Here is a 16,866-nt window from a genome sequence, read left to right as displayed (position 1 = left end):
CCGTATCCGACCCGTTCTAACCGACTCATGATCATCCGTTTGTTAAATGAGTCGAATATGAGTTTTAATTTTCATATCCGCCCCCTTAGCGGGTCGGGTCGGGTTTATCCGGCGGATATCCGCCAACCCGCTTAACTATTAACTCATAAAAATAGCCCACAAGCCACAACCCACTGCCCCTAAGCCCACTGACACTGAAGCACTGCCCAAAATTCAAAGGCCCAATGGTCAATGCCCCGGCCCAAGCACCCACGGCCCACATGCGTGCCCCACTGCCCCTCTTGACTATTGAGTCCCTCGGCCCTCCCAGACTCCCACCCTCAGGCTCCCAATCTTCCAGCCCCCACCCAGGTCAGCCCCATTCGCGATTCCTCCATTCGAGCCCTAGCCACAGACACTAGAGACTGAATCACTCAGACAAGGAGAAGTGGAAACCAGTCTAGGCGTCGCTGCCGCCGCACAAGACCCTTCTTCTTCGACCCTTCGAAGCCCTCTTCCCTCGGCCCTCTGAGTCATGAGTTTCTTCGATCCTTCGAACCAGTCTTTGCAATCGCCATAGCAGGTTCCAGGAGCTTTGCGCTTCGAATCAATAGGAGCTTCAAACCAGCAGGTGCGAGGAGCTTCGAACCAGCAGGAGGGGGCTTTAGAACTCAGAACTCAGAAGGTAGTTTGGTTACTGGTTTCCCTCTGAGCTCCGCTCTGGTTTATGCCTTCCAGGCTTCCACAGTTCCACCCCTATTTGTCTGTTCCACAATCCACACTTCCACAGTGGAAGTGGAAGTGTTTCCACAGTGAAGAAACACAACAGCACGACTGCTGTTACTTCGGACTTATTTTTCTCCACTGTCACTGTGTTGTGTATTTTTATTTTATTTTTCTACTTTTCTTCTTCATGCATCCATGAGCCATGCTACTGTTTATTGTATTTTTATTTTATTTTTTTACTTTTCTTCTTCATGCATCCATGAGCCATGCTTCTATTTTTATTTAATTTTAAATATATTAAATATTGATTCCTTGCAAATTGTTTAAAGAATTGGTATTTGCAAATTGTAACTTAGGCTTGCCACAGCAGTGTTTATGTTTTCCCCTAATTATGCATGGATGTTTCCCGTTGTGGGCATTTTTGGTACTGCAATCCAGTCATTGAAAAAGTTAAAGGACCTCAGTTGTGAAAAATAATTTTTATTTTTTCAAAGAATTACAAAAGATGACATACCTTGCTTTGTAGTTTTCTAGTATTTGTGCAGAAGAGCTGGAAAACAATAATAGAAGAAATCCTTTTCTAGCTTTCTTGAAAATAAAAACTCATTTTTGTAAAACATACACTTACAGGAAATACAATTTGACATTGCAAAACATTACTAAATATATTGTCGTGTAAATTGATAAGAGTTGGATGGAATGAAAAATGTAAATGAAGAGAATGACAAAACTGAGTAATAAATATGATTTCATGTCGCTTGATTTCATTATATTCTTGTGTACTAAACATGCAATAAACCATAACATGCCTGGATAGTGTTATGAGCTTGGATTTTGGAACATGGAATTGAATTTGTGTGGATTTTTGAAATAAAATCAACACAATTTTGTATTATGGTTTGTTCAAAGTAACGCATATCCAAATCTATGTCCTAAAAATCTATGCTCTTCCCATGAATCCTATGCATGGTTAGTGTTTGTTGCTCAAACAATCATAATATTCAAATTGTTCTGTTCATAGAAAACGTGTTATTGTCATAAAAAAAAATTAACATAATATATATAGGCCTATAAAAATAAAGTTCTCTTAATCCATCTATCAACCTTGAGATTATTACTAAAGTCTTAGCTAATAGGTTGAGTGCAATTCTTTGATAATGGAGTCCTTAGTAAAAGCATTAATTCCTTCTTTAAAGCCTTGGTACCGAAGAAATTTAATTCTATTTAATTCCTCCTTTATAGAAAAAAAAACCAATGTTCAAGTTAGTGAAGGCTAATGAAAATATGAATTTTTAGCTCTAAGCCAATACTTCTAGCAACTACATTATTTGTCATGTTAAATACTTTGACATTTCTGCATTGCTATTGTTGTAGGCCTTTGTCATTTTAAATACTTTGACATCTCTACCTTGTTATTGTTGTAGGCCTGCATAGTAGCATTGTTTTTGTTTCAAGATGAATTTAATCTTTCGCTAGGCAATGTAAACATTTAATCCCATTTCATAATTTTTTGCAGTGCATTACAAGGATTTGGGAAAAAAAATGTCTCAGTCAATAGCAAATTCAATTGATCAAAATGATGAAATGAGTGAAGAAGAAGTTCAGTTGCCAGATTCATCAAACACAGAACCTACAAAAGAAACAACTCCACAGGTAAAAGAGCTAGGAAAAAAACATCTAGTATTTGGACAGATTTTGAGTTGATTGAAAGTGGAGATAAACAATATGTTCATGTAAGTATTGTCCTAAGAAATATCTTTACCATAGTAAGAACTCTGGGACATCAAACTTACATTGTCATATGAAAAAATGCATGGGAAAGAAAAATAGTGATTTGAAACAAATGCTAATGAGTCAAGGTGATGGAAAGTTGTCTTTGCATACACGAAAACTTGATCAAGTTGTACAACGTAGGAAGTTGGCAATGGCAATTGTGAGACACAATTTGCCATTTTCTTTTGTTGAGTATGAAGGAATTCATGAATGGGCTTTAGAATTAAATCCAGAGACAAAATTTGTGACAAGAAATACTGCAAAAGCTGATGTTATGAGGGTTTTTTTCAAGGAAAAAGAGCACATTCGTGAGCTTTTATTGAATAATTCTAGTAGAATTTCTCTTACTTCGGACTTATGGACTTCGTTAAATACTGATGGCTATTTATGTTTAACTGCACATTTTGTGGATAAAATTGGAAGCTTCAGAAGAAAGTATTGAGTTTTTCAAGCATGCCTCCTCCACACACTGGTCTAGCACTTAGTAACAAAGTCATGGACTTATTGGTGAATTGGGGTATAGACAAGAAGCTATTTTCCATAACATTGGACAATGCTACATCCAATGACTGTTTTGTAGAGTTTTTGAAGTCTAATTTGAACTTGAAAAATGCTTTGGTAAGGGAAGGAAAATTTTTTCATGTTCGTTGTTGCACTCACATATTGAATCTCATTGTCCAAGATGGCCTAAAATTATCTCATTTCGCTGTGGACAAAATACGAGATTATGTCAAATATGTGAAGCATTCACAACACCGAAAGTTTAGATTTCATGAATGTTGTGAAAAGGTGAGAGTGCCACGTGTGAGAGGATTTCGCCAAGATTGTCCTACTAGGTGGAATTCTACTTATATGATGTTTGAAAGTGCTTTATACTATAGAGATGCTATTTGCCAATTCAGGTTTAGTGAGGAGAATTTCAAGTTTTGCCCAAACGATGATGAATGGAAGGAAATTGAGAAAATTGCTAGTTTCTTGAAGGTTTTTTATGACTTGACAAATCTTTTTTCTGGGACATCTTATTCAACTGCAAATTTGTACTTTCAAGGAGTATGGAAGGTACAAGTAACTTTACTTAATGCAGCATTGGGTGATGATATCTTTTTAAAGAATGTGGCTACTCAAATGCAAGGGAAATTTGACAAATACTGGTCAGATTATAGTAAAATTTTGGCAATGGCTGTTATTCTGGATCCTCGTTTCAAGATACAATTTGTATCTTTTTGTTTAAAAGAAGTGCAACCAATGTCTTGGAAAGATCGAGTAAACGACATCTAGCGTGAGATGCATTCACTTTTTGATGAGTATGTGAAGCACCACTCCCCTTTGACTTCTAATAAAATGCCTTCCTTTGAAGCATCTATTAGTCATGATCGTGGTCATATGACACCTATTGCAACATCAGTTGACGTGACACTAAAAGTAAGATTTTTTTTTAAGTACAAATTTTATTTACTTTTATTATACATCTATAGAATTTTTATATTTCTATTGTTATATACTTGTTTTTAGGGTTTTAAAGCTTTTGCTAAGGAAGATGAAGAAGCTCCAATGTCAGAACTAGAAATGTTTTTTTAGAGAGAGGATGGTAGATTGTGATAAAGAATTGGATATTTTGGACTTTTGGAGGAGTCATGAATATAGGTATCCGATTCTTTCTCGAATGGCAAGAGATATCTTATCAATTCCAATATCAACTGTTGCATCGGAATCAGCATTTAGTATTGGAGGAAAAGTGATAAATATGTCATGTAGTTCTCTTACGCCTGATAATGCTGAAACTATCATTTTAACTCGTGATTGGCTGTATAGTCGAGGAGGTATGCTTATTTAATTATATTTCTATGTTATTATAAATACTATGTATTATGCAATATTTATTTATATTTTAAAATTTGAATGCAGTTGAAGAATTTGTAGATAAGGAAGAACTTGCTGAAGATATTGCTCAAGCTGAAAGAGCAGGTCGTACCTCATCTAGTGTATCATCTTGCTCTATTTGACCTTATTTGAATATTACTACACTAGCACAGGTTGTGCAGCTAGTGCTTCTATTTATCTTTGAAAATTATGTAGTCGATAAATTATTTTTTATTTGTTGTTTTAACTTGTAGTGTTGAATAAATTATTTGTAATTTTTTTTCCAGTTTGATAACTTGTAACTTTTGAGATGTTAATTAATAAGTTCAATTTATGTTATTCAATTAATAACTTAAATTATATTTTGAATTCTTTCATGATAGGCACACGAGGAGAAGAAGATGAAAGCTTGATGTCACAAATGAAAGCATTTCAATTAATTCAAGGCATTCAAATAATTTTGAAGTTATTTGAAGGATGGATTGAGATTTTTTTTAGTTTGTTGATAGTTTTATTTTGAGAGATTCACACGATTTGAAAATAGTTGTATTTAAAGAAACTCACATGCTGTAAGAACAATTATAATGTTTAGATTTTAGACTCACACTCACACGAGTCACACAGTTTGAGTTTTTATTTTGAGTTGGATTGAGATTAATTTATTGTGTTTTACTGTTTACAGCTTTACTTGTATGAATTAGGAGTTGTTAATTAGTATAAATGATTGAATGATTGATATAGTTACTAAAAAAGTTAATACACAAACTAATTGCAAGTTTTAGTATACAATTTAAATTATTATGACAAAAATAAATTATTAATAAAATTATATTTGAGAATGGCGGATTATCCGCTCATCCGCCATGAATTATCCGACCCGAAACCGCCTAATCCGCCACTTAAACGAGTCGAATATGGATTATGATTTTTTCACCCGATAATCCGCCTTATCCGCCACGGATAAACCGACCCGATCCGCTTTGCCAGGTCTATGTGCTTCATAGTTCTCTATTTTTTAAAATTTATAAATATATATATAAAATAAAAAAAATTAAATAATACAAAGGGATTTTGAAAATTGAACTAAAAGGTTAATTTATAATACAAAAATACTTAAACACAAAAAATATATATAAATTTTTCCTTTATAAACTCGTAAATAAGTAAATATATATATATATAAATACAATAGTCAAAAACTGCCGGTGGGAAAATGGTAAACAGAGATAGCATTTAAGATGGGACGGCCGAAAGCGGAGCGGGACACGCGTCCTCCATCGCTGCCGGATTCATTGCCATCCCCGACGGAGCGGTAAAGCTCACCGCCCTCTCCCTCCGCCTCTCGTCCGGTCACTGTTAACTGTGCCCTCTGCTTTTCCCCTGCCCACTCCCCACGTCACGGTCCCAAAAAAGAGACAACTACCGCCCGCATCTGACTCATACTTTCACGCTACGTGGACGGCTGCGATGCTCCCACCTATCGAGCCCCAATTGGCTAGACGTCGCATCAGCATCCTTCCTCCTCCCCCATTGGGCCACGTCTCCGATGCAGACGGTCCTGGTCCAATTATATTATTATTAAATAAATTATTGGTCAGGCCGGCCCATACTTCCTGAAATAGCCCACTAAAATACAGTGCATAAAAGTCGCACGGTCTCGCCGTCCGCCACCTGTCGCTCCACCAAATCCCTAATTCCCGAAGAAGACGCAACCCCCTCCAAGAAACGGCTACAGTCTATAGACCACCCCTCCTTTCCAAATTTTAAAAAAAAAAAAAAAAAAGTAAAAAATCATTGTTTCTACTTTGGTTTTTTTTGTTTTTCTCAGCATTTTTAAGAAATCAAAACTCCATTTAATTGTATTTTTCTGGTGATTAATTCGTGTTGTGTGCGGTTATTTTTATTTTTAAATTTCCCTTTTAATGATGAACTTTTTGTGGTGATTATATTTTTCTTCTTTTCTGTGAATCTGGATTGTGAGTGTTGAATCAACGAATAGTCCGTGATTGAAGTGCACTTGGGTGGGTTAGCATTTTGAGAATTTGAGCTCAGTTTTCGTTCGAACGTGGATTTTACGGTTGGGTGCTGGAGTTCTGCTTTGCGAGTTAAGGTAGCAACTGTGAATTATTGGATTTTATGATTTTTTCATTGATTTCTTAATTTTAGTTTCTTATTTATTGGTGGGAAAGTTTAATTCCTCTCTATTTTTTTCCCTTGAAAAATATCAGTTATCTCCCGGTGTTTGATTTTGGATGCGAATTTGAAGACGGTAACTAGGAGGAAGTAAGAAAGAAGACGGAAGAGAGATTAGATTTGATTGTCGGGATGGTTTTGATGGATGTATGACGCTGTTAGCTCAGATCAGCTTCCAACACTGTTCCATTAAGAATTTACGAGACGAGGAGGAATAAAATGAACTTCAAGAATTTTGGAAATGAGCCTCCGCCGCCGGCGGTTGAAGGCGGCGGCGGCGGAAAGCTGGCGGGAAATTTGCCGCTGACTAGACAACCTTCGATCTACTCCCTGACCTTCGACGAGTTTCAGAGTACCATCGGTAGTTCTGGAAAAGATTTCGGGTCAATGAACATGGATGAGCTGCTGAAGAACATTTGGAGTGCTGAAGAAACTCAGCAGACTGTGGGGTCTTCAAGTGGAGGTGGTGGCCAACAAGGAGGGGGTATCCCTGGCCCAGGTGGGTATTTGCAGAGGCAGGGCTCCTTAACGTTGCCAAGGACACTGAGTCAGAAGACTGTGGACGAGGTTTGGAAAGATCTATCAAAAGAATATGGTGGAGGAAAGGAAGGGGGCGGCAACAACGCAGCTCCAAATTTACAGCAGAGGCAGCAGACTTTGGGGGAGATGACTTTGGAGGAGTTCTTGGTTAGGGCAGGTGTAGTGAGGGAAGATGCCCAATCGGCGGGGAAACCCGTTGGCTTTTATGGTTGTGATAATAACTCGGCCTTAGGCATTGGATTTCAAAACGTGGGTCGGAATTCTGGATTGATGGGCAGTCGAATTCCAGAGACTAATAATCAAATTACTATGCAATCCCTTAATTTACCATTGAATGTAAATGGGGTTAGATCGCAGCAGCAGCAGCTGATGCAACAACCAGCCCCACAGCACCAGCAGCAGCAACAACAATTGTTCCCCAAGGAAACAGCTTCAGCTTACACATCTCCAGTACCTTTACCGAGTAGCGCTCAGCTGGGAAGTACAGGGATTAGGGGTGGAATTGTTGGAATTGCAGATTCGGCTATAAATGGCAATCTGGTCCAGGGCACTGCCCTACAAGGTGGAGGGATGGGCATGGTTGGTATTGGGCCTGGGGCTGTTACCATTGCTGCAGGATCTCCTGCAAACCAGCTTTCATCGGATGGGATTGGGAAGAGTAATGGGGATACATCTTCTGTGTCTCCAGTTCCTTACATGTTCAATGGAGGTATACGTGGAAGGAAATGCAGTGGTGCTATTGAGAAGGTTGTAGAGAGGAGGCAGAGGAGAATGATAAAGAATAGAGAGTCAGCTGCACGATCAAGGGCTCGTAAGCAGGTATTGTTTGTTGAATTATTATTGCACCTTGTGTACCTTATGAGTATATTTAATTTGGCAATCTCTATGAGCTGTTGTTCTGGTTTGTATGTGCATATATGCATAGTCTAATGAACACTTACAGAATAGACACCCAATTTTCAGTTATTCCTATTAGGTTGGATAAATTACAGTTTTCAAGGGATGATATCTCTCTCTAGACTGTTCGTTTTGTAGAAAGGTCTTCCTACAATTATTCTAAATTTGTCCAAGAGTTTTATTTGTACTCGGAGTAGAATTAACCTAAACTTCCTTGGGGAGAGTTGATTATATATTTCCCCCATAATTAGTAGACAGTTACTGACCCTGTGTGAGTAGGAAATTGAAACCCAATTATCAAGTTGTAACATGTAGGCTAGAGAATCTACACTCTCTACTCATCACATGTGCACGACTTGATGAGAGGTCTACAGTGCCCTGAATTTGCTTCTGAATCTTCAAACTATATTACTCATTATCTATTATTGTAGATACTTCAGTCATGTATCGGACTTCTGCTCTGAAATTGTAGTCTGTTGGAAGCCATAACTTAAAAGCAAAACTTAAGCCATGTTTGCTCAATTACTACTACTAGTCTCTACAAACATGATGCATCCAACTTGTCAAACTGATTCACTTTTTCCCCATACTATCGTTAATAGAAATTGCACTTCCTTTCCTGTTGGCCACATCTTTGTTGAAGAATCTCATTTATCAGTAACTTTGCATGCTATAGGGCCAATATTTTCTATTGAGCATGGATCCTGCAAATACTGAACATATAATTTAAGTTCCTGAATGAAGTAGGATGCACAAACAAAAGGAAGACTGCAAAAGTTTCTTTTCTTGCACTTGCTATTGACAGCAAGTAGTGCAGACACTGAATTGTGATAGTCACTCTGGATTTACCTTGCAGTAACCTTCTGGATGACTTATTATTGACTGTCTTCTGTATGAATGTCTAGGTTTCTTCCTCCAATAAAAAAATCCATGAGACTGCACAAAGATCTGGCATTCCACAAATGATTTCGTCTGAAAACAGGTGTTCTTGAGCAGCTTCATCGGGGATGTACTGCATGATGTGGAAGGGTGAGAATGTTAGTGCATGCAAATACTGCTACTGCTGTGACATTGGATTCTATGCTGCTGCGAAGGATTGTTTACATTGGGTTAAGGGCATTATGAGAGGGGCCATTTAAATTCCATGATAACAAAGAAACTTGTGCTGGAAATTTTAGGAGCAGAAAGTTCTTAAATTTGAGTTTTTTTTTTTTTTTTGCCATGGTCATTGTTTTGTGAAACCTTGTTCCACATCAAGGTTGCTTCACAGCTTTGCTTTGTTTGAAGAAGGGCTTCAAATCCTACAATTCAACACCAAGGATGCAAATGAAAATAGTAATGAGTGCCATCCTTTTGTCACTTTATAGAGTTTACTCATCACTAATATTCAGCTTTGGTCATCCCCAGGCATGATGTAATCCAACCTACATGAAAGGTTGGTTTCCTTATGTGACGGAATGGTAACTATATGATAACATTCTGATATGGCAAGAGATGAAATATTATAATAAGTTACAGCTTGTGAGAAGTTGTAACAAACCAGTTTGTTTTGAGATGATGGAAAATCTAGTTTAAGAAAATAAAAAAAATAAAAAAAAAATCATGATGGTGGCTATGAGATTCTTCAGTGAGAGATCAAATGCTTATGAGTTTTGGCAACAATCTCCGTCTGAACAGCTTGCCTACTGGGGAAAAAGGATGTTCATGTTCACACAAAGAGAGACTGATCATAATAATTTCAGGAAGTATACAGTGAATCATGTTGTACAGGATGAGGATGTCAGGTAGCTATTTGGAGGGAGGGGAGGGTGGGCGTATAAAAGAGTTCCCTGGACATTGCCAGGCACATTGGTGGTGGTTCATAAGTTTAGGGTTTAGGTGTGCAAGATGCTGGTTGGGTATTGAAGTGTGTAAATTTCTTAAGAAATGAGGAAGTAATTCTGAGCTGTGAAATGAGGAAGTAATTCTGAGCTGTGCACGAAAAAATTTCATGCGAGAAATGGTGATGGGATTTTTCTCTTGTGGACTACGAGCTGGTTTCAGTGAATGGTTCTAGGGAGTGAAGGTGGTGTTAGGACTGTTAGCAAAAGTTGAAGAGATGAGTTGAAGGTGGGAAGTTAAATGATAGCGACTTTGGGTGCAGCAATGGTTTATTATTAGATTGTTTTTCATGCATCGGAAATGTATACTGTAGAGTCGGACGGGTTCCCATTTTTTGATAGATGACAGTGGAAGGTCTCTGTTGAAGGCTCCTATCAAGCTCAGAGGGATCAAGATAATGGTGTTATTGTGTTAAGGAGATGGTATTTTACCAATACCTGTTTACACCAGGGAGGAGGTAAATGAGGAAAATTTGAGGCCTAATAACTTCTGGTATGGACATGACTAGTTCTGGAGGTCAGGAAACAAGGCAGCAGAGAGAAGTGGACAATTGTAATGCTCCATCAAGTAGGACGCCGTGGGTCTGAAGAAGGGTTTTTTGAGCAAGTTGTTTTGATTTTCTCTATCCCTTTATTCATCTCGCCTTTGATTATATCTTGTCTCTTTTAGTTCATAATTTCTCTCTTTCTTCTTAATAAAATTTCTTGTTGTCTAAAAACACAGCCACATTTCAATACCATTATAAACATTTGACTAGCTCAATCTTTATAATGTCAACCTTGAAACAATAGAATAGTTATGGTATTCTAGCTGTGCGTTCAATGGTAACTTTCTTGGTAAGTCTTTCTCTCTCTTTATTGTTCATTTTTTGCTTTTGCAAGGCTTATACAATGGAATTGGAGGCAGAAGTTGCAAAACTAAAGGAGGAGAACCAAGAATTGCAAAAGAAACAGGTATTTTTATGGATATGGCTTGCACATGTATGAAAATTTTGTCTTTAGTTCATTTTTTTCAAGGGATAGCAGTGAATCCTCATTGACTGTATTCTGGTTTCTGCAGGAAGAAATTATGGAAATGCAGAAAAATCAGGTATTATAGATTTGCCTTTCGACAAATTATGACAAATCAATATAGTCGAACACAACAAAATTGATATTTTGATAAACTTGTCATGACTAGTGTCCCATGGTTAATGCGAATGAAGACATATTTCTATCATGCTTTTAAGTTTTCCTGCATTCACTTTGTGACCTGGATTTCTTGCTCTTACTTTTACGTATTTGATTTAAGAGATGAACACTGTTATTTACAACTATAGAAAATCGTAGATGCTGAATAGCTGCTTGGATGAGCACATCCTGAAAGAGTTTTTAAATTGTTTCCTTAAAAATGGTGCACTTTCTAGAACTGTCATGAAGTTGTCTTCATTTTTTTTTTTTTTAATTTTATAATGTGCGCAGGCATGCACATGTATGCCTGATCCAAGGTATTAAGATCTACTATTACTATTAATTTGTTGACCATCAAAGTTTAATTTTTACTCCATATTCCTCCTAATGTAGGACGGTTCTAAGTAGCCCTAGTCCTGCAGTTGACCCTTTTTGTAGCACACACACAATATCATAATCTATGGAAGAATTGAATTATCCAAGCATGAACATTACAAACATATTCTAATAATTACAAGTTGTTGATATTTTGAAAACGTATATGATTTGGTTAAAAGCCTTTAGTTGGTCATTTCATTCAAGTAATCAAGTTCACTTAAAAGATGTTATATTAAAAGTCTTAGATCACAAGTCGTAACATACGAATCAAATATCCCTAAGCACGGTACTAGGAAGCATTTTCATGTTGAAAATCTAGGAATGAGCAAGGTTTTTCAATCAAAGATTTGGGTAGAGTTTCAAGGTTTACAAGGTACCTGTAGGGGCTGTTTTAGATGGTCACAAACAAGGAATTGAAATGAGCTTACTAAAATGTTCGGAATGACAAACACCAAGACACATGAGTACTCGATCGCACCACGAACAAGCTTGTTGATCCTTAGGAATCTAGAGACAAGAATGAAGCATGAGGAAGGTTGTGGCTGTGAGCTGTGAAAGAGTGGTGAACGTGTAGTGTTGATGATGATGCTGATGTTGTCGTGGTCTCTCACCACCCAATCTCCGGAGAGACAGAATGTAGCCTCACACTACTCACTCACAAGGATAGGAGCAAGCTTCACAAGCTTAAGCAAAGGCTTCTTTAATTTGATAATTCAAAGTCTCCTTTTACAACAAGTGATGACATATTTATAGCCTTACATGAGCATGCGCATGACTTGCACATGGCTTCTTAAGATATTAAAGAAAATGCAAAAGTAAAATAAAACATTTCAAGCATACATAATGAGGTTCCTAGGAAATAGTTTGTCATAGGAAATAGGTGCCTAGGAACTAGAATAATTATAATTGTGGAGTCTAGGAACTTAAAATGAAATAAATGCTTCTTGAAAACCTAAGACTCTTTGACTTGCAAGTTGTCATGCTTCTTGAAAAACCAAGACTCTTTGACTTGCAAGTTGTCTCCCTCTTTTCAAGTTAGCGTCCAAGAGAAGCTTCAATTGCTGCAAATAAATTTCACATCCGATGGTGGATTTCGGGTGGTCGTCCACGTGTCATAATATCCACGAAAGATATTCGAGGTGCATTTTGATCCCCATCACCTCCTATTATGATTAAAATTACATTTCATATATTCTATCATATTTTTTCTTATCTTAAAATCTAAGGAGAAAATATACTTACACCCCCTAAACTATACATTCACTACAAATACTCCCTTAAACTTCTAAAAGTGACACTTACAACCCCCCCCCCCCCCCCCCCCACCAAAAAAAAAACTATATTCATAGTTGTAAAGAACTCATTCTGTTAACAAAAAATAGTTTAATCTAACGGATATTGTAATGCATATGGCATATGAATGATTAAATTTTTTTTTAAAGAAAATTACCCCTATAAACCTAAGGAATAATATTATTAATAAATTTTATGCTATATCCGCATTACATGGGTAGTATAATACACATTAATAAAATAGCATATACTATATATTCATTACATTGTAATTTTTACTTATTCACATAATATATATCTTATGAATAGCATTGTACTATCCAAAAGAACTTAACTAAAGAAATAATTTAATTTTAATAAATAAAATAATTTTTTATATATTCATAAAATTTAATGCATTTTATACATAGGGAATTTAAATGATATTTGAAACTTCTCAACAAATCTTGACAATCCTACAGTTGTTTGATTTTTGTCATCAAGAAGTTGCTACTTGCTACCAAGTAAGATGGAGTGCAATTAGAACGAAAGGATATAGAAGTATTTTTATTACTTTAGTTAGCAAATGTTAACTTTGTTACACCTTTGATATCTAGGGGGTGTAAGTATTGCTTTTCCATAATTCTAACTTAGATTTTTTTCAACATCTAGTTTCATCAATCAAGACAATATCATTTGAAACAAAATACATCATGAAACTTCATTTTGGATGCTGCTAGTAAGTTCATCCATCACTAATGTAAAAAGATAAGGACTCAAAGTCGACCTTTAATGTATGCTTATTGTGATAGAAAATTCCCTAGACTCCCCACTTTTAGTGCTAACACTAGTCATTACTCTTAACGTACGTATCCCTAATGAAATTCATATACATACTACACCTTCCGTGTTTTTTTCTAGAATCTACCATAGAACTTCCCTAGCTACAATAAAACCATGTGCAAATCCCTCATCTTTTATTATTTCAGATTAAGGAGGTTGTTTCCTGCATTTGCCTATGTTAATTTTTTGTCAATGCTTTGGGGCAAATTCATTGGAAATGTTTGTATCGTTTAATAAGTGCTTAAGGAGTTGCAGGAAAGATCTATATGGATCAACTTTTGGGTGTGGGATGCTTGTTTAATTTAACCTTTGTATTCATCTTGTTCCTTATTTACCTGTATGCACTGTGTTTCAAAAGCTTCCTGTCAAACTGGCTCTTATTATGAAAGGAAGGAAGGTGTTAATGTACAACAAGAACCTAGGGTGTGGTTAATATAGACTATGTTCTGCTATTCTGAAGCTAGTTTACAGAATGGAAGGTAAACTATAAAATGAAATCAGTAGGAACTTGCCAGGGGTTTCAAAGTCTTGAACAATGCCATTGTGTTTATACACCCATTTTGAGGTCCAGTCGTCTTTATCCACCCAGTGGCCAGATTACCTATTTAATGAGTTTAATTTCGAGACTAATACTTTCCAACGTTCCCTTTTTATATCTGTGTAATGCTTGTTACATGAATTTGGGCATGATTGTAGGATACATGTGTATGGGAATTTGATAATCATCATATTTGGGGTGCAGCAATATGGTAGATTTCTTTTCTCTGGTTAGCTAAACATATAAAGTATCATTGAAAAAAAAGATGCTGGGTTAGGCATTCAAAAAGGTCATAGTAAATGGTTGAATTATTGAAGTGTCCAGATTTTTTGTCACTTGTATATTAAATACTAATGATGTTCCTGTGTAACGTAAATTGTTAGATATTTGAATTACACTTTTTTCTTTTAACAAATTCTCTTGTAATGGAGGAACAAATCAAAAAGATAAGAGCATGGGGAACTTCTAGTAAGCTAGGATTGTGTTTCTCCTTTCTTTTGTCAGAAACTTCTCCTCCGTATGTGTCCGACATTGAAGGTTTATGGCATTCCATATCTGTGCACATTTCCTGTTATGTCTATCACCATCCTTCACTTTTGATGTATAAATATAAGATGCAATATATAGACTACAACAGTGTTAGGGCAATCCGTCATAGAATTTCTAATGGCAACCAGCCTGTTTTATTGGAATTTCTGAAGTGATCCAGAGTCAAAGTTATTAATTCAAAAAGAGAGTTCTCATCCCTCATTCATGATGTCAGTTAACTTATTTTATGTTGTGTGTTTGCCTTGTAGCTAGGACACTTGATTAGCCTGATCCTGGACTTGCTTGGGTTTTTCGTTTGCCTTAGGGCATTATTTCCACAAGTTTTGACTTCTTGTTGGTTAGCCTTAATTGGGAGCTAGTACGAGGTTTTGAATATTATTCACCGTACAATACCTAGAGACTTGCATCCACCTTAAACCTGTAGCGGAGTCATCTATAAAGGATCAAAAAATAAAATAACTGGATAAAAGTTCTGTTTGGAGAAAAATATAAAATGACCAAGGTCACAAATTTGTAACCCATAGCCAACTATTCTGGCAATGGGTCATGATTGGAATGCATCCCTTGAACAACTAGTTTGAAGAACCTCACCGTTACCCAATGTTGGAGACTACTTCTCCAGCTGGATTGTATTAAAAACTATCAACCTCTTTAACAATTTGATTTGGTCAATGAACATTAAATAAACCAAAATCAAGGTTTCATCTGCATCTGAGAAGTACTCATTTTTTGCAAAATACGGAGTCAGAAGTAATGGCAGTACAAATGTCATCTGTTTTGTCATTTTTCAATTTAATATAAGGTTCTAGTTTCTGAGAAAATTTGTGTGAATGAATCAAGGTTTCATCTGCATCTGAGAAAGTACTCATTTTTTGCAAAATAGGGAGTCAGAAGTAATGGCAGTACAAATGTCATCTGTTTTGTCATTTTTCAATTTAATATAAGGTTCTAGTTTCTGAGAAAATTTGTGTGAATGAATGGTAGAATCATTGATGTAAAATGGAATCGGGTTTGGCTTGTTGGGTTTGCTTCTTCTAATGCTTTTTTGAGATTCAGAAACACAAAATTACATTTCTTCTTGGAGAAACTTCAACATTGGAAATGTTACCCACTAATCCTCTATTCTCTTGCATTTGGTTGGGGATGCAGGTCTTGGAGATGATGAACATGCAACAAGGAGGTAAAAGACGATGCTTGAGACGAACACAAACTGGGCCATGGTAAAGTTTTAGCAGCATCGTTATTCCACGACCGAGATCAAATTACAAGCATAGCAGGTGGCTGTACATATTTTAGAGGCAATGCGTCCTTGAGCTGTAGATCAGGAAGAGCTTTAGTGTGTCATAGATTAAACTTTCCAGTTTCTGTAATCACAGGTTGCTTCTGTTCCAGCTAGTGGGCAGGGCAGGGAAGAAACTTGTGGTTTATATGTTATTGTTTGATATAAATTTCAGAGATGTGTCCCATTCTCTTAACATTATTGGTCAAAAATAATATTTCCACCTCGCTCCATTCTGCCTGCTCTGCCCTAAATTGTGATTAGGCAGGAACAGGTATTAGCCAAATGGTCGAGCATCACTATTCTCCATTGGACATTTGATATAGAGATGTAAATTGCACTTACATTTTCAGATTTTCCTAATGATGTGCTGCATTCTTTGATATTTAAAGAGTGAAATTATAAATTAGTACCTATATTATTAAGCAAAATTTATTTTAATCTCTATACTTTTAATTAATATAATTTAAGACTTTTATTTATTGATTTTATGCAATTATTTGTCATCCTAATTAATTTTTAAAATATTAGTAAATTTCCATTATATATATATATATGAAAAGTTGAATTGGCATTTTAGGCTGTATTAATAATTATTTGTTAAGAGGCTATTTCTTAAAAAATCTCAAAAAAATTGTTCAGCAATGCGAATATGGCTTCAAGTGCACAGTTAGCTTAAAGTAATTTTAAAATAATATAAATTTTGTAGGTAGGATAATACGTAAGGCAGAAAAGTTTTTCTTCTTTTCAAATTTCTGTCTTCTATTTCATAATCGTTTAATTAGTTTGGATGAGAACTTCGAATAAATAAAATTAATTAGTATAAATCTTTGATTATACTAATTAAAATATAGAAATTAAAATAGATTTTACAGTACAAAAACAACTTATTTTTTCACTCAAATATAAAAATAATTTCAACATCCAATATGATGATGAAAAACAACAATGAGTTATGTGGCAAAAATGAATGGGCCTTCTCTTTGTGG

The 16,866-nt window shown here is 36.0% G+C and overlaps 1 protein-coding gene across 2 annotated transcripts; it reads left to right on the top strand.

The window, feature by feature from the left end:
• Window positions 1–5,542: 5,542 nt before the first annotated feature.
• On the top strand, window positions 5,543–16,240 carry LOC131161328 (bZIP transcription factor 46-like). Of its 2 annotated transcripts, XM_058117017.1 has the most exons (5): window positions 5,543–6,448; window positions 6,567–7,890; window positions 10,731–10,802; window positions 10,909–10,938; window positions 15,748–16,240. In XM_058117017.1, exons 2-5 carry the CDS (start codon window positions 6,751–6,753, stop codon window positions 15,820–15,822), a joined length of 1,317 nt encoding a protein of 438 aa, XP_057973000.1. In that variant the 5' UTR covers window positions 5,543–6,448; window positions 6,567–6,750; the 3' UTR covers window positions 15,823–16,240. The 2 variants fall into 2 exon arrangements, with proteins under 2 accessions (XP_057973000.1, XP_057973001.1); XM_058117018.1 differs by lacking the exon at window positions 10,909–10,938 and having other exon boundaries at window positions 5,549–6,448; window positions 10,731–10,829.
• The last annotated feature ends 626 nt before the right edge of the window (window positions 16,241–16,866 follow it).

The sequence above is a fragment of the Malania oleifera genome, chromosome 8 (genome assembly GCF_029873635.1).
Source record: "Malania oleifera isolate guangnan ecotype guangnan chromosome 8, ASM2987363v1, whole genome shotgun sequence".
NCBI classification, from domain to species: domain Eukaryota; kingdom Viridiplantae; phylum Streptophyta; class Magnoliopsida; order Santalales; family Ximeniaceae; genus Malania; species Malania oleifera.
Note: the sequence above shows the minus strand (reverse complement) of the source record. Positions and strands in the feature narration are given on the sequence as shown.